The sequence below is a fragment of the Oryx dammah genome, unplaced genomic scaffold, assembly GCF_014754425.2.
Source record: "Oryx dammah isolate SB20612 unplaced genomic scaffold, SCBI_Odam_1.1 HiC_scaffold_5, whole genome shotgun sequence".
Taxonomy (NCBI): domain Eukaryota; kingdom Metazoa; phylum Chordata; class Mammalia; order Artiodactyla; family Bovidae; genus Oryx; species Oryx dammah.
In genome coordinates, this window is record NW_024070189.1 from 88,205,891 (window position 1) to 88,224,227 (window position 18,337).

The following is an 18,337-nucleotide window of genomic DNA, read 5'->3' on the forward strand; positions in this document are numbered from 1 at the left end:
TGGAGTCCCACCTCTCAGGGAGCGGAGAACCAGCAGAAGAAGCGCAACTGCCCTGCCTGACGCCCCAGCCTCAGCTCCCGCTGACCTGCGTGGAAGCCCCGTCTTGGCACAGAGAGGGGACCCTCCCCACACTTCACATGTGTAACAGGTGCCCCCAGAAGTGTCTGAAGAGTTAATCTCCTAGACTGTGGTGATGGTACAAAAACATAGGCTCTTAAAGTTCACTGCAACCCCGGATGTGGAGACTGGGCCTCACAGCACATCCCTCCACTCAGAGTGACTTGCAGAGCCTGACACGGGCAGCAGCCACACCTCACGGTGTGTGGAGGCCTCCGGGCAACTCCTACAGCCTGCCTGCCCCACAGCACCTGCCCGGGAGCCCAGTCACCTGTGCCCTGCAGGGTGACCACACCAGCTCCTGGGTAGCAGGCCTCCCCCAGCCATCTGAGGACCCAGGGCCACAGGCTCATGGCAGTTCTGTCCAGGAAGGGTGCCTCTGATGGCCCCCTGACCACTCTCAGCAAGAACTGATCAAGTCCCTGGGCTAGGGCAGAGCAGAGCACTCATTGCTCTCACCACAGAGCTGAAAACCACTCAGGGCCAGAGAGACACACCAGCCAATGCCCAGCACCCAGTGGGCAGAAGGTGCCACCCCCTCAGCAGGTTCCCCCACGAGAGGGGGCAGGGCTTGAAGAGTGACTAGGGGCAGTCCCTCAACACTAAGAGAACTCAAGAGGAGGGCCACACATGCCGCCCACCACTGTTGTTTCCGAGGAGGGTGGAGACCATCCACTGCCCACTAACCCCCACTCTCCACATGCTCCCATGGTGGGGTGAGAGGCCCCTACCTTGCGGATCTGGTTGGTGGTCAGCATGATGACGTCGGTCCCTTCGTGAAAGCACTGGGAAGCCGCGAGGTAGCCAATTCGCTGTGAGTGCAACAAACAGAGGCGTCGGGCACAAGGGGAGCGGGCCACGCAGCCCTGGCTGGCCCATCCCCCACCAGGAAGAGGACACCCCGCCCCAAGTGCGTGGTCTCTGGAACACAGTGGCTGTCAAGTCAGCCAGCATGGCCTGTCACTGCCCTGTACATCCTCATCGCCTGCTCAGTAGCTGATAGAATGAGTCTCACAAACACGGGATAACCATGGGCTCCCACCTCTGTGGCTGGGGTAGCCTGGAGGCATACCCACACACAAATGTGTGACACTCCAACACACGGGCAGGGCACTAGCCCAACCTTGGCAAACCCAGCATCTCATTTCCTCTCCAGGAGAAACCGGTAGGCAGCATGAATGACCAGGTCCCTCAGGAGGACACAGCCTCAGCCTCAGATGCCTGCAGGGCGTGTTCCCAGGGAGAACCATGGGACGCCCCTAAATAGGCTGCCGGTGGTGAAGACTGCTTTCCAGGACATTTACTAAAGCGGGAGACAACGTGTTCAGTTGTTATAATATCAAGTAATAGAAAAGCAATACCTCAAAGTGGTATGAGTAGGCTCCATGAGATGAAGGCAGAGGGTGCTGAGAAGCACCAGGACAACTGACCAGTGGCGGGCTCTAGGGGGATGATCAGTGCCTGCCTGTGGTGGTTTTTTTTTTTTTTTTTGAAAGGTTACAAATTTAATTTGTATCACAAAATACATAACCACCCCTACAAACCTTAACTTCACTGACACTACTTAAAACAGAAAAGAAAACATGGTGTTAATGGTGCTAAGACCTTGCTAGGCAGATGTATGATGGGAATGGGTCTCCAGTGGTTGCCACTGTGTCCCCTCCCAGCCCAGCCTCATCACAGGACACACGCCTTCCCTCCCCCAGGACCCCACCCAGGGGGTTCAGGACCCACAGCAGGCTGTCCCCTCACCTTGAATGTGAACTTGGAGGCGCTCATCACTTCGATGATGTTGAAGGCAGCCCAGCTGATATCGTAGCCCAGCATCTGCAGCTGTGGCAACAGAGCCAGGGTCTTAGGCTCCTGCCCAGCCCCCTCCCCCAACTCCCTGGGCCCAGAGGATGAGGAGACAGATGAGGAGAGACAGGGTCTCAGCCCCCGCCCGACAGAGCGAGCGGCCAGCACTCACATAGGTCAGCTTGCAGACCGCGTTGGCTTTCACTGCGATGTTGTCCTGCTTCAGCTCCTGCTTGACTTCATCGATGCACTGAGAGATGTATTTTGCCTAAAACGAAAGAAGAAAAATTGAGGAGCTGCGAGTGTCTGGTTTCCCTGGTAGCTCAGTTGGTAAAGAATCCACCTGCAATGCAAGAGACCCCAATTTGATTCCTGGGTCCAGAAGATCCCCTGGAGAAGGGATAGGCTACCCACTCCAGTATTCTTGGGTTTCCCTTGTGGCTCAGTTGGTAAAGAATCCAGCTGGCAGGAGACCTAGGTTCGATCCCTGAGTTGGGAATCCTTTCCCCTGGAGAAGGGAAAGGCTACCCACTCCAGTATTCTGGCCTGGAAAATTCCATGGACTGTGTATAGTTCATGGGGTCACAAAGAGTCAGACACAACTGAGCAATTCTCACTTTTAAGTGTCTGGCTGAAACCTAAGACAGACACAGAACACACAGTGTGCACTTCCCTCGATGGGAAATGTCCAGAAGAGGCAAATCCAGAGACAAAGAATGAACTCCTGGTTGCCAGGGCCAGGGAGTGGGGAGGTGTCTGCTAATGAGGATGGAGTGATGGATGTTCTGGAATTAAACAGAACTCTCTGAATGTACTAAAAACCAGTGCATCATACCCATGAGAGCAAGGAGTCACACTGTACGGGTATGACAACATGGCTGCTACCCCGAGAAATCCTGTCAGTGTGATGAACTGCCCACGATCCCCCATGGGCCCTCCTCCCGAGGGGCAGGTGGGGGGCTGGGGAGAACAGGGGCAGTCCCCAGATGAGCTCACCAGCATGTTCCAGCCCCTGAAGGACTTGTGTTCGTGGCCCATCTGAGTGAGAGGGCCCACACAGGCCCCCTGCTCGCTCTGGGGCCAGGCCATCCAGACAGTGTAGGCACATGAGGGCCACTGGGGGGTGGGGACTGTCCGCCCCCAGCCCTTGTGGCCCCCAGGTCCTCCAAGACCAGCCACCCTGGGCAGGCGGCGCTGCAAATTCCCCTAGGGCTCCCCATTTCTGAGTTCGTGCCACCAGCAGCCTCTCCTGCATGCATCAGGGGTCTGTGTGCAGCCCCCACCCTCCTCTCAGTGGCGCTGCAGTGTATCTGCGTTCGGCTCCACGGCCACCACGTGTCCATCCTCCCAGCAGGGCAGGGCTCGGAGCCCTCCCAGCTTCCCACTTTTCCGACACATGCTGCCATGGGGCAGGGCTCTATGCGGACACATGTTTTCAATTTTCCTGGGTTTTCTGGGTTTCTAGCACTCATACTAGAACACCAATCAAAAGCCTGGACTGACACACGAAGCCCAGAGCAAGGAACGTGCCCCATGAGACATAAGGCTCCCATCCAGAGACACGCACAGATGTTACAGTGGCAGTCGCAAGAAAACCCAAACCTGCCAACATGGAGTCCAGTTGTCACCAGGCTGTGGGGGATTCTGGTGCCCGCCCCGCCTTCCCAAGAGGAGGAGGAGCCTTTGATCTGACCAATAGCAGGGTGGCCAGCACAGCAGCCCTGCTCCCAGTGGATACACCCTGCATCCAGTGTCACCCCGGACCTCTGGGGGCTCCAGCACAGGCTCCTGGGGAAGGCGCCCCCAGCGTGAGCCCTCAGCCAGCGTCTGATATATATTCCATGACCGAGTCGGACAATGGAACACAAGTCACCAGATCCTTCCAACAGGCTTCCAATTACTAATCCCCTGGAGCCTCAGTCCCATACCTGTGCAGGGATGACCCCTTTCTGCACCCTGGACTGGCAGTTAATGATTTAAAAGGGAAAGAGCAGACAGACCATCCCAAGTGTGGAGAACCTGGCCGAGCACACAGCCCTGCAGACCTGCTTCTGCAGTGAAAGTGACGTCGCTCAGTTGTGTCCGACTCTTTGAGACCCCATGGACTGTAGCCTATCACGCTCCTCCATCCATGGGATTTTCCAGGCAAGAGTAATGGAGTGGGGTGCCATTTCCTTCTCCACAGGATCTTCTGGACCCAGGGATTGAGGGGCCTCCCACACTGTAGGCAGACGCTTTACTGTCTGAGCTACCAGGGGCAGACGCTTTACCGTCAGCAGTGCCCAGGGGCAAACAGGTGCTCACAAACATGCTCCCATACTGGCACCTCAACACAGAAGCTGGTCAGCTGGTGAAAGGCCAGCACACCATGCTCTCTGCACATGATTTCCAGGCGGCCTAGGGACCCCTTGGCTTAGGGAGGCCAGGCAGAGTCCGTTCCTGCTAACATCTGTGCAGCCATCCTCAGACCAAGCCTCCCGCAGCCCTGTCTGCAAGTGACTCTCCCACAGCGCAGGGCAGGAGAGACCACTGGGTCCTGCCCCAGCTTTGATCCTGGGCGAATGAAGCCGCTGGGAAGTGAGGGGAGACAGGAAGGGGGCGGACAGCCTCACATGAACCCTGCCCCACGGACCCCAGGACCCCGTCCCCACCAGAATACCGCACACAGCCTGCACTGCAGCCCACTGCAGGCACACAGAGCCAGAGCTCCAGCCCAGACAAGGTCACCGCCCTAAAACACACCCCTCCCTGTAAAACCAACACTCTGCAGAGAACACAACAGAATCCAGAGTGTCTGCAACACACCATCCACAGTGTCTGGGTCACAGTCCATAATTATTCAAATTTGAAACAGGAGGGCTTCCCTAGTGACTTAGTGGTAAAGAATCCGCCTGCCAATGCAGGAGACAGGTTCGATCCCTGGTCCGGGAAGATCCCACATGCCACAAGTCAGCTAAGTCTGTGTGTCGCAACTACGGAAGTCCATGTGCCTCAGAGCCCGTGCTCCACAACAAGGGAAGCCACCGCAACGAGAAGCCCAAGCAGCACTAGAGAGCACCTCCCGCTCTCCACAACTGAGAGAAGCCGCGCAGCAACAAAGACTAAAAAACAAAACCCCTGCTTAACTTAAAAAAAAATTAGAAACAGGAAACTATAACCTATATCCAAGAAGAAAAACAAAAGATGGCCAGCAAAGACCAACCCTGAGATGTCTCTAGGGATGGAATGAACATATAGAGGTTTCAACTCAGCTACTGTAACCATGCTCTCAGGGCCAAAAAGAAAATGTACTTGTAATGAATAAAGAGAGGACGTCTCACAGAGAAAGGAAAGCTACACAGAACCATCAGGTGGAAATCCGGGGAAGGGAAACAGCAGGGACTGAGGAGGGAGCGGAAGCTGAGGAGAGAGGTGGCAGCATGATGGTGGGACAAGAGCGACGCCTTGAACACAGCAGAGTCAGAAAAGGGTGCAATAAAGGTGCAGCAAGCGCACGCCTGAGACCCAGGGAAGGAAGGGCAGGGAAAGCAGCTGGAAATAAGAGCTCAAGTCTACCCAAATCTGGTGAAAGACATAAACCGACAACTTCCATAAACCTAGCGCCGGTTCTCCGCAATACGAAACACAAAGGAAAATCACACCCAGACACATCACAGACAAAGTGCCAAAAACTGAGACTACGGAGACAGTCTCCAGAGCAGCCAGAGGAGGACCCAGAGGGAAGCCCTGAGCTAGGGGAGGCGGGGGCTCAGGGCTCCCCACCCGAGACCGTCCCTCAGAGATGAAAGCAGAGTAACCACCCCCCCACAGCGACCCTGCACCTCAGAGCACCCCCTGGGGCAACAGCCGAGCCCCCAAAAGTGACTGACCCAAGGAAGGAAACCCTTCCTCAACACTAATGTTCAGCCACAACACAAGTGAACAGTGCACAGGCTTGGGGTTCCTACAGGCGGGACAGGGAGGAAAGGACTGTGAAATATTAGAAGGATATGCTTCACTCAGGAGTGTTTACATATTTATCTAAAACAGAGTTACACATACGAAGTTAAAGTAAGGAACATGGGAGAAAACAGTATATTAGTCTTTGTAGTCTGATTTACACGCAGCATTGCTAACAATGAAGTATTTTTTCTCCTTTTTACAAAGAAGAAAAATAAAAAATAAAAAGGCCAGGGTATACAAAGGATCTAGATCCAGTAAATTATACAGGCAGATGTAGGAGGTATTGTAGGGAGGGTCCCAGACCACCGCAATACAACGAATATCGCAATAAAGTGAGTCACACAAACTAAGTGGTCTCCTGGTGCACGTAAAAGCTACATTCACACTACTCTGTTGTCTGCTGAATGTGCCACATCATTGTGTCTAAAAAAACTTAAGTACACACCTTAATTAAAAATACTTTATTGTGGGACTTCCCTGGTGGTCCAGTGGCTAAGATTCTGAGTTCCCAATGCAGAGGGTCAGGGTTCGACGCCTGGTCAGGGAACTAGATCCCATGTGCCACAAATAAGACCTGGTGCAGCCAAACAAAATTTCATTGCAAAGAACGCCAACCATCATCTGAGGCTTCAGCAAGCCATCCTTTTTGGGGGGATGGGGCAGGATCTTAGTTCCCTAACCAGGGATCAAACCTGGGCCCTCAACAGTGAAAGCACAGATCCTAACCACTGGACCATCAGGGAATTCCCAGCAAGCCATATTTTTGCTGGTGAAGGTCCTGCCTCCATTGTGGACTGGGTGGTCACGGCAGATTCTTAAAACAAGTCAACAGTGAAATCTGCAGAATCAATGGCCTCTTCCTTTCATAGATGGTTTCTCCATCATGTCCGATGCTATCTGATGGCATTTTACCTACAGAAGAACTTCCTTCACAGCTGGAGTTGATTTTCCCAAGCCCTTATCAATGAAGCTACATAATATTCCACCTGTGTTATCACTTCCACAAATGATCGTGCCACGTCTTATGTGGGTGAGGTTCATGGAGCCCCAAGACAATTGTGAGAGTAACACCAGAGATTGCTGACCGCAGATCACCATCACATAATAACTGAAAATTCGTGAGAATTACCAAAACGTGACTCAGAGACACAAAGTGAAGGAATGCTGTTGGAAAATGTGGCAACATGCTTGCTCGCTGTGGGGTCATCAGAGACCTTCCATTTGCGAAACACGCAGTACATGGAAAGCATGATCACGGAGAAAGCAGTAAAATAAGGTCTATCTGTATTAAAAACAGAAATTAGAAGCTATTTTAAGATCAAAAGTATACATGACTACGTGTTCTTAACACTTGTTTCAAAAACAGAAGTTGGTGATGCGAACATGATGAAATTCTCACCCCCTGTTCTGAGCAGCCACACTTCACCACGGAGCACACAATGCTGAGATGGATGTGCAACCCCGAATTTATCCAGAGCAAAGGACACACGCCTGGTATGAACCCGGCAGCTATGGTAAAATAGCCATCCAACCCTGTCTTCTTAGAAGAGCCCCCTGGGTCACTTAAGACACCCCAAGATTCCCAGAGGAGTGGGGTCAGACCTTGAGGGGTTGACCCAAGAAGCTGCCCTTGACCCTGATGGGTTGGCAGGATCAAAAACCACACACCTGGACCAGGGAGTCTCTTTTAAAAAAGACTTCTTTTTTTAAAGCAGTTTTAGGTTCAAGCAGAACTGAGTGGTAGGTAGAGATTCCCGGCTCGCCCGCCCCCACGTATGCACAGCGTCCTCAACAGTGCGCATCTGTACAATTGATGAACTCACAGACACGTCATTACCCAAGATCCACAGCTGGTGTCAGGGTTCACTCTGTGGGTCCTGACAGATGTATGTACACTGACAGGCACCCAGCATCACTGTATCACTGAACAGAGTCACTGCCCTAAACCCCTCTGGCCCCGCCCATCCGTCCCCCCTTCCCCATAACCACCGATCCTTCTACAGAGCTCCTCCTTTTCCAGAATGTCCCAAAGCTGGAATCACAGTGTGGAGACTTTTCAGACAGTGTCTTCCACTTAGTCACGTGCGTTTAAGGTTCCTCCCTATCTTTCTGGGGCTTGATGACTTCTAACCCAAGTAAAGCAGCATTGTCAGGATGATCTGTCCACCTCCTGGAGGACATCATCTCACTTGCCTGGTCCACCAACATTTCCAAGAGGTTCTCTCCGAATCGTCATAAATATGTGGGTCTTGCCATCACCCTCGGCTGCCTGCAGGGTCCCCAGTTCAGAGCCCAGAGCCCCTCCACCCTGCTCCTGTAAGCAGCAGTCCTGAGACTCCTGGGGGAGAGAGTTGCTGGACATGGTTGAGGTCATCACCAGAGATGGACATCTATTACGACAGGGGACCAGAGAAGGCTGTCTCTGTCACTCCATCTACGTTGCCAGCAACAACCAGCTGCCATCTACTACGATCATCACTTCAGTAAGAAAATACACTTCAACCCCAAAATGTAGGCAAGGCAAGTCAGTGTCAGAACAGGAGAATTCTGACAATGTACAAGCTGGCCCACAATGAGGACACTCCACAAGGGGGGGTGAACCCGTCTTGCCTGTGCCCATCACAGGCCCAGGACTCAGCGTGGATCAGCTGCAGGGACCGCAGTCAAGCCTCAGACTTCCCAACCTCCCACACCATCTCTCAGTGAGGTCCCAGACCAAGGTTCCCAGAGAGGCGACCGTGCCCCGGGGGATGCCAGGCCCCACCTAGGACATCCGTGTTCATCAGGACTGGGGGCTCCTGGCACGTGAAGGAGCCAGGGAGGCTGCTCCACACTCCAGTGCCCGGGATGCCCCTCCACCCTGAGGGATGACTAAGTCCTCGTGTCCCCAGTGCCGGAGGGGGATTCCGGCCTTGAGCCTGCCTTAGCCACCTGCAGTCTTTCAACCTCCTGGAGCCCTCACGCAGCTGGGTATCCCCAGGGGCCACACAGACCCCCTTCCCCAGACTCGGTCCTCACAGCTGCCGCCACCCATGGCATCTAGGCCTAGAGTGTACCCTTGAAAACTCCCCCAGTCAGGGGAAAAATGCACAGAAAGAGGCCCAAATCCTGAAGAGACAGCTTCATGGAGTCAGCAAAAGGCGCCACGCCAAGCAGAGGGAAGGCAGGGAGGCCCCGGGGCTGCTGCTCGAAGCAGAAGCCATAGCAGCCCTCGTGGTGGCCACGACCCAAGAGGACACCGCTCACGAGGACACGGCCAGCGAGGACACAGCCAGGGGGAGGCTGAGGCTGCTCCCGCTCCCACTCCCACCACAGCGGCCCACCCTCCTGTACACAGCGGCACATAAATGCCCCCGGTGGGAAACAAGCCAGATGTCCAGCAATAGTCCAATGGATAAAGGAACCCTGGTGTAGAAAGACAACACACCCCTGTCGGCGACGGAAATGAACAAGTCATGATGGCTCTTTCCCGTGGCAGAGAGTGAGAGCGGCCGCTGCAGATGACCAGAAGCAAGCAACACTGTCCAGGGACACACATATTAAGGGAGAAAACTGAGCAAAGCAAGGAAATGACAGGCAGAAAACTCAGCATGATTACTATCACCATACTTAAACTGTGTAACGTTTAATTCAGTGCCGGTGTGTCACATTCTGCACAACTAATAATTAGAGAAAAACAGCACAAACCCGGAAGACACACCCTGTGGGCTGCCTAGGAAACACGGACCATCCTCCCTCCAACCAACCCCGTGACCCTAGGGGGGTCCCACAACTCAGTTGGGTTCTGACACACACCCGCCAGGAGTCAGCACAGACCCCACAGGTCTGCCCCCACCGCACACACCAACCAGCTGTAAATCAGGGTTCCCAGAACCCCCCTTGCCTCAGGGAAGCACTTACTTATGTTTTCCAGCGTATTACATAGTAAGGGCACAACAAAGCCAATAGACGGACAGCTGGCCAAAGAGGCAAGGGGGCAGGGCACAGGGCCCAGAGGTAGGATTTCTGCCCTCACAGCAGGCGGTGTGCCACCCCGCACACAGGTGCTTTCACCAACCAAGACTCTCCCTGAGGCCCACACTTCAGAGACTTTTATGGAGGCTTCATCACAAATACATGATCCATCATAAACTCCACCTGCAGCCCCTCCTCCTTCTCTAGAGGACTGGAGGGGAGTGTCTGAAAGTTCCAAGTTTCAAACCATGGCCTGGCCTTTCTGGTGCCCCAGTCCCACAAAGAGTCACCTCATCAGAACAAAAGACATCCCATCTCCCAGGAAACCCCAAGGGACTCAGCAGCTTGGGGCCAGAAACCGGGGGCAGAAACTGAACACCCCAACCAGGATGCTCCCAGTTACCTCTGTTGCTTAGGAAGCTACAAAGGTTCCCGGAGCTCTGCCACAGGAGCAGGGACAGGCCTCCTTATCTCACAACAGAATAGGGTCCAACAACACAGTGACAGCACAGGGAACAAGGGTCACCTAGATGAAGGGGCAGCATTAAGGAACCCAGAGAACTTTTCCCTATCAATTATGGTCAGGGGATCCCACGCCTAGGGGACACTGGGGCGTATCTGGGGAACACTGTGATTATCAAGACTGGGGGAGGCCTGGCATCACACAGGTGGGGCCAGAGACGCTGCTCAACACCCCACAGTGCCCAGGACAGCCCCCTTCAGGACTGACCCAGACTGAAGTCAGCAGTGCCAAGGAGGAGACACCCTGACTCAGGGTGTTTACTAAACTTCCTATCTTTAGTCTTCTCAGGTTTTAAAATAGAAAGTCTTACAGAATAACCAAAAGCACCGCACCAGACACGATACATGCTTCAGTAACTGTCCCTAGTGCATGCACCTCACGGCCCGAGGAGCCCCAGACACCCTGGCAAGGGCTGAACCCCAGGAAACTGCATTTCTGAGGTCAGAGACCCTAGAATAACAGCACTTCGTACAGTTCAATCTTAATCCCAGATTATGCCCAATTTCAAAATACCACTCCACAGTTAACCCTTGGTGTTGCAGGGGACTGGTTCCAAACCCCCAAAGACACCAGAATCCTCAGACACTCCAGTCCCTCCTATACAATGAACTGCTACATGACGTACACACATCCTTCCGTTCACTTTAACTCATTGTGAGATGACTTACAACACCTGACCCAATGTAAGTGCTGTGTATTCAAATAGTTGCCAGTGTGCAGCAAATTCAAGTCTTGCTTCTTGAAACTTTCTGGAATTTTTAAAAATATACTTTCAATCCTGTTGGTGAATGCAGAACCTATGGATACACACAGCCGGACTATACACAATTAGGACTGAATTTTTCAAGTTCAGAAACCAGTTGAGTAGGTTAGACGCAAGCTCAGACCCCACACAAAAACTGACAAATGCAAGGTGCCACCTGATGGAGTGAGCTGGGACACAGACAGAGAAAGTGGAACTCACTTGATTGCTGGCGGGAGCGGGGGGGCGGGGGGCCGCGGGCGGAGGTGTGCACCCACACTCAGAGGGTTGGTCCTCAGGAGCACTTCAGGGACGTGGACAGCACTCAGGAAGGGCTGCCACCATAACAGGGAAGACCAGCACAAAACCTTAACAGAATCTCCCTCAAGTTCTATTTACAGAAAAAAACCCTCCAACTGATTTCTGGGAAGAAGTATTTTATCTTTTCACTTTAAAAAGTTATGCATATAATTTTAAAAGGCTGAAAGAAAAGGTTTTCCCCCAAATATGAAAAATACTCATAAGAATTCAACATTGAAAATCATTTGGTTTTTTCCTAGTTATACACAAGTTTCAGAAGCAAGGACACTCCCAAGTGACTTTCCTCACCTGCCCACATGACCTGGTGCTGTATTAATATACACTGAAACTCAAGCACCCCAGAAAGATGGGAATCAGCCCATTATTTTTCAAACTTCTTTGACTCACTGTAAAAAGCATGTTTTCCATGGTAACCCCACTCACAGGCATGCACATGCTTACTACCCCAAGCAGAAGCAAAAGTTTCACAGTTACTCTGCCAGGGGTCTGGACTTTCTAGATTCTTCTTTGGGGAGCTCACAGAAGCCTGCGTTATAGGCACTCAACAAGATTGGGGGGGGGTAGCCGTCCCTCCCACTTTACACTAGGGAACTCTCCCCTCACTCAAATAGGACCAAGAACCTGGACTTGGGTCTCACAACATCACATGCTAAATTATGGTGCCATTCCATCTGGCTTCTTTTAGTCACTGCCAAGCCTCACTTCTATGGTGCCACACCAGGAGTTTAAGCTACAATCTACTGTAAACAGTAAACTCTGAGGGAAAACTACACTGCTGCCAGTCTTCCTAGGAATGGGGGGTGGTTTGGGAGCTAAGAGTAACCCCAGAGCTGCCTGCTATGCTCCCCAACATCTGGAGCCAGTCACGACCGACCAGATCACGGCTCTTCTGATGAGGGACCCTTGAATCCTGAGCCACATCCTGTGGGAATCGCCCACAGGCTTGGACAGCATCTGCGTGGAACCCAGGCACCACCACCATCAAAATGCCAAATAATGGGCTCCAAGCCTGAGGATCGAGCCATCAGTTCCTACCAATTCCAAGTGAATAGAGCACGATTCAGGGCACTGCCCCTGATGACAGGCTTGCACTCTAAAAAGCAGACGCCCTAACGAACTCGCATTTCTCCAGCGCAAAGACCCTCAACCCCTCCTCAGAATCTCGGAACACACTGCTCAATAACACCCACTACCAGAGGGGGGGTATCTGGAGCTCAACCAGCGCAGAAAAAGAAATCTGAGGGCACAAACTCCTTCCACATATTTGCTTTGCCATGCCCTGGGGTCTGAAATGCAGGCTGACCAGCTATTCTTTCAAAGAGAAACTAAAGATCAGACCAAGAGTTCACTATTGTTGTGACCAGCAGAACTGGCCAGAGTGTCTAACATGATGCAAAACCTAGGTGCAGCCAAAGAAGGGAAGGTGGGCGAGTTACAGAAATGAACCAAAATAACCTAATTACATTTCAGCGAGGTCACACCCATTCTGAAAAAGTGCAACAGAGGCAGGAACTCAAGCTCTCCGAAGAAGGACAGTGCCCGGGGCTCTTGGTGCCTGCCAGCGAATTCCTTAATGTCCCTGCACTTTCCTCTCGGCTCTGCTGGCTTCCCCGGCGCCATTGTGAGGGCCGGCCAGGTGGCACCTGGTGGTGGGACCTGTCCGACAGCTGCTCTCCATCGGGGAGCCTCACTCTCAGGCAAGGAAAAGGGGACTTGCTCCACCTTCCATTGTGTAAGTGCAGGTTTGGGTCTCCCTCTCCGGAAGCCAGCCGTCTGGTGGTCACTAACTGTCCCCATTCCTCCTAAATCTAGGTCACAGGTTTCGCGGTGGCGGGAGGGAAGAAAATGGTGCCCACTGTTACAACACTACTTCTGGAAAACCTTTTCCCCTCTGGCTTTCGGGTGTCTAGTTGAAGTCTGCTTCCCTATTCCAGGACTCCTAAGCTGCTTCCTTAATTCGGCCTAGAACGTCGGCTGCCCCACCCCTTACCCGCTAGGAGGGGCGGCCCCACCTTCTGGGGGACTCGAGCCCAGGAGCCAATTCCGGACCAGACACCGGGGAGCAACCTGGACGTGCGTTTATCCCAGAAGGGGTTTCCTCCGGGGGCGGCCCGCAGAAGAGGAGGGTCCCCCAACAAGGAGTCCAAGGCCTGGGGCGGGGCAGGGGGCTCTGCATTTTGAACAAGAGATACAGAAACACATTCAAGATCGGAGATCCGCCGCTAGCGAGGGTGGGAACCTGCGAAGTCTCTTTCCGGCCACCCTTGGGGAGCGGGAGACGGGCCCCCAACTCCAAGAGGATAAACTAAGGGTCGGAGAAGGAACGGGCAGAGATACGGAGGTCGAGGCCGCAGGCAGGCGGGGCTCCAGCCGGGAGCAGGGCCGCGGGGGCGGGCGGGGGGCCGGAGTCAGGGGCAGAGCCGGGAACAGGGTCGGGTCGGACTGGGTCAGTCAGGGCGAGAGTCCGAGCCAGGGCCAGGGTCGGCGCGCTGGGATCACCTCGTCCTCCTTGTGGTTGCGGATGCCGCGCACCAGATCCTGCAGATTCTTGTCGAACATGCGGTCGATGCTGCCCTTGACCATCTTGAGGGCCATCGCGGCGGCCGCCGCCGGGCTCGAGCCCCGGGAGGCCCACGGCCGACCGCCCTGAGGGAGCCCAGCGGCCGCGCTTGCCGCCCGCGGAGCGCTGTGCTGCCGGCCGCCGCGGCGGGGCGGACTCCCAGGCCAGGTCGGCGGCGGCTGACGGGGCGGCGGCGGCAGCGACCCGCTCGGCAGGCCGCGCTCCCCACCACTCCGGCTCCGCGCCGCGCCGCTTGCAAATGGCGGACAAGATGGCGGCCGGTCAGCTGACGGCGGGAGCCCCGGCCCGGCGGCCCGCCCCCGGAAGCCCCGCCTCCCTATAGGCCGTGCCTCTGCCGCGTTTCCCTGACGACGCCAGGCCGTCCAATGGAAAAGCAGACAACGGCCTCCGGGCGGCCCAGCCACGCCCCCTGCGTGTCAGCGCTCTTCCCCCTCATAGGTCAGTGACCTCCGGAACTCCACCTACTTCCCCGTTCCGGAATGTTACCACGCCCTCTACGCGCGCCTTCTTGCCCCGCCCCTAAACTCTGTGACAGATGTGGGCGGGGCCCCCACGTGGAGCTTCTTGAAGAGGTTCCCTGAGAAGAACCTAGCTCCGCCCTTTCTGATTCTAAAAGCTGACGTTGTCAGAGAACCTCCAAATGCCGCTCTGCGGTGGACTGGTCTCGTATGTCCTACAAGTGTCACAAAATTCTGTGATATGGGGAGTATATAATATGCGCAGAAAGATTGAAGGCAGGAGGAGAAGGGCAATGTATGAAACGGTTGGATGGCATCATCAACTCAATGGACATGACTGAGGAAACTGGGAGATGATGAAGGACAGGAAAGTCTGGCATACTGCTGTCCTTAGGGACACAAAGAGTTGGACAAGATTGAGCGAGTGAACAACAGGAATTAACGTGCCCACGTGGAGAAACTGAGATCGAGAGATAGGACTTCAACCCATTCACTCGTTCTGTGCTGTGCTTAGTTGCTGTCGCGTACGGCTCTTCGCGAGGCGATGGGCTGTAGCCCGCCAGGCTCATCTGTCCATGAGATTTCCCAGGCAAGAATACTGGAGTGTGTTGCCATGCCCTTCTCTAGAAGATCTTCCCAAGGCAGGGATCGATTGCTGGTTTCCCTTATTGTAGGCAGATTCTTTACCGTCTGAACCACCAAGGAAGCCCAATTCATTCCTTCAACTAACATTTATTGAGTGCCAACTGTGTCCTAGGCCTGGCAAGTGAATGAGATACACTTGGTTCCTGCCCACCAGAATCCATGAAGAAAGTAAAAGAAGCAAGCCACAAACTGGGGTAAGATATTTGTAATACATATATTGGACAAAAGATTTATATCCACAATATAGTTAAACAGAAAATAAAGCAGAACCAAACAAAAATTCCTACAAATTGTGAAGAAAAAGACAACCCAGTTGAAATATGGCACAAGTTGTGAATATGCGCTTCACAAAATAAGAGATGCACATGGCCAATAGGATGCCCTATCTCAGTCATAAAGGAAAAGTAAAGTTAAACCACACTGAGGGGGGCTTCCTTGGCAGTCCAGTGATTAGGACTCCATGCTTCCACTGCAGGGGACACGTGTTCCATCCCTGGTCTGAGAACTAAGGTCCCATACATCGCAGGGTGTGCCCTAAACTTTAAAAAATTTTGGCTGTATCTTTTAAAGCTAATATATGTATGCCCTTTAACCCAAAAATTCTACCACTGTTCCCGACAGGAAAGCATAAATACATCCACCAAAGACTGGAACAAGAATGTTCACAGTAACTGTATTTATCTTAGCCAAAAACTCAAAAGGATCCAAATATCTATCAACAGAAAATGGAAACATAATTCCCTGGTATAACTTTGCAGCAAGGAAAAGAACAAAGTACGAACAGAGAACAAAATAGGTGAAGTACACAGACACAATGTTGAACATAATAAGCCAAACATAAAAGAGTGTACACAGCATGGTTCTAAGACTCTTGAGGGTCCCTTGGACTGCAAGGAGATCCAACCAGTCCATTCTGAAGGAGATCAACCCTGGGATTTCTTTGGAAGGAATGATGCTAAAGCTGAAGCTCCAGTACTTTGGACACCTCATGCGAAGAGTTGACTCATTGGAAAAGACTCTGATGCTGGGAGAGATTGGGGGCAGGAGGAGAAGGGGACGACCCAGGATGAGATGGCTGGATGGCATCACGGACTCGATGGACGTGAGTCTGAGTGAACTCCAGGAACTGGTGATGGACAGGGAGGCCTGGCGTGTTGTGATTCGTGGGGTTGCAAAGAGTTGGACACGACTGAGCGACTGAACTGAACTGAACTGAACTGCGTGCAGATTTAATCTATGGCAGGATCTTCCCTGGCAGTCCAATGGTTGGGGCTCTATGTTTGATCCCTGCTCAAAGAACGAGGATCCTGCATGCTATGAGGTGCCAAAATTAATCTATGATGAAAGATTAACGTGCATGCACAGTTGCTCAGTCATGTCCAACCCTTTGCAACCCCACGGACTGCAGTCCACCAAGCTCCTCTGCTCATGGAATTCTCCAAGCAGGAATACTGGAGTGGATTGCCATTTCCTACTCCAGGGGACCTTCCCAACCCAGGGATTGAACCCATGTCTCCTGCCTTGTCAGGCAGATTCTTTACCACTACACCACCTGGGAAGCCCCAGCTTAAGTAACATCATAGGTTAAACAAGTATACAAGAGAGAACCGAAAACTGGATAAATAGGTTCTGGCATAACCACACAATGGATTCCTCACCGGCTATTTAAAAGAAACGTAGTTGGTAAGTCATTGCTATGGGAATTGCCCTTCCACCCAAAACAACTAGGGAACTGGACAAAATATATAAAACACTGGTTTTCAGATAGCATACAATAGGCAGTGGAGAGAGGAGGGAAACAAACAGGATGAGCCCCAGAGTTGCCCCAGAATTCTGCCTGTAAGTGATTTCCAGGCTGTAGGTCAGAGAGGGGAAACCCAAACAGAACACAGAGTTTTCATAGTCTGAGGAAACAGAGATGGGAGGTGACAGGTCAAAGTGGCTGCAATCTGGAGGGTGGTGTGCTGGAGAACAGGGAACTATTTTAAGAAACTGCTCTTAAATCTTCACAGGAGTGCCCTCAGGTGTTTGTTTGAATATCCAGCTATAAGTGCGTGTGGTGAAACTTCAGGAGGCCGGGCAAAGAACAAGGCTGGGGAAAGGACAATCCCTGAGAGCTTGTCTATTGTGGGACTGCTTGGAGAACCTGCCAGCAAAGGTGGAGAGAGGGACTTCTCTGGTGGTCCGGCAGGTGTCTTTGTGCTCCAATGCAGGGGGCACAGGTTCGATCCCTGGCCAGGGAACTAGATCCCACATACTGCAACTAAGACTGAGCACAGTCAAACAAAAATAATTATTTTTTTTAAAAGGTGCATTTAATTCATTGAGTATGTGAGGCATCCAGTAGGGACCTCAGAAGTTTTGTGCTTCATTGTAGAATGAAGTCTATTCTAACTTTCTGGTCTTTTTTTTTGGCCACATAGCATGTGGGATCTTAGTTCCCTGACCAGGGATCAAACTCATCTCCCCTGCAGTGGAAGCGTGTAATCTAAATACTGGACCGCTGGCAAAATCCTGAGATTGATTTTACATCATATTTGAAGTAAAGCAACAGTATATGGAGAATGGGAGGTACAAATAGAAATGTAACCTTGTAAGGGTCTTATAAAATGTGCGAAGTAGTATGTTTTAACCCAGTTAGATCCATAGAAATAGGAAGTAGTTGGTGGGGGCCAGGGGCTAGAGAGTTAGTCTTAAATAGGGCAGAACTTCAGTTTGGGAAGATGAGAAAGTTCTGGAGATGGATGGTGGGGGTGGTTGCCCAAGAATGTAAATGTACAACTGTCACTTAAAAATGGTTAAGATGGGGGCTTCCCTGGTGGTAGAGTGGATGGGAACCTGCCTGCCAATGCAGGGGACATAGGTTCGATCCTTGGTCCGGTGCCGGAGGCCAGCGTGAGGAATTCCACCCGTGACAAGGTCATGCGGCAGAGATCTGATGGGCAGGGTCGAGTCAGATCTCAGGTTTTCCCCCTGGCATTTCCTGAGCATGTACCCCAAAAAATAAGAATCTGCCCGCTTTTCCACTCTTCTGACATTCTCTGGAAAAAGTCAATTCAGGGCTTTAGTCTTCGCATTTGAAAGAGTGTTTCAATGCAAAAACCCCTCTGATGGCTTTCTAGCCTGCCTGCAGGACTTGTACAGCTGCGCTTATGATTATTTGAGGCCTCCTGACTGCAGGAGGCACAGGAAGCTTAAAACATCCTAGGAATGTAAGGGCCTCCAAAGAGTCAAAATCATTAGAATAGGACTGATTA

General features: G+C 52.5%; 1 protein-coding gene across 1 annotated transcript in view; it reads right to left on the reverse strand.

Annotated features, from left to right (window-relative positions):
• AP3D1 (adaptor related protein complex 3 subunit delta 1) overlaps nucleotides 1-14,206 on the reverse strand; it is a 33,278-nt gene extending 19,072 nt beyond the window's left edge. The window contains exons 1-4 of the mRNA XM_040241846.1: nucleotides 13,896-14,206; nucleotides 2,087-2,182; nucleotides 1,870-1,950; nucleotides 849-929 (exon numbers count right to left, since the gene is read on the reverse strand). Of these exons, the coding sequence (XP_040097780.1) occupies nucleotides 849-929; nucleotides 1,870-1,950; nucleotides 2,087-2,182; nucleotides 13,896-13,991 (354 nt within the window). The 5' untranslated portion in view covers nucleotides 13,992-14,206. The remainder of the gene's footprint in view (nucleotides 1-848; nucleotides 930-1,869; nucleotides 1,951-2,086; nucleotides 2,183-13,895) is intronic.
• Between the last annotated feature and the right edge of the window lie 4,131 nt (nucleotides 14,207-18,337).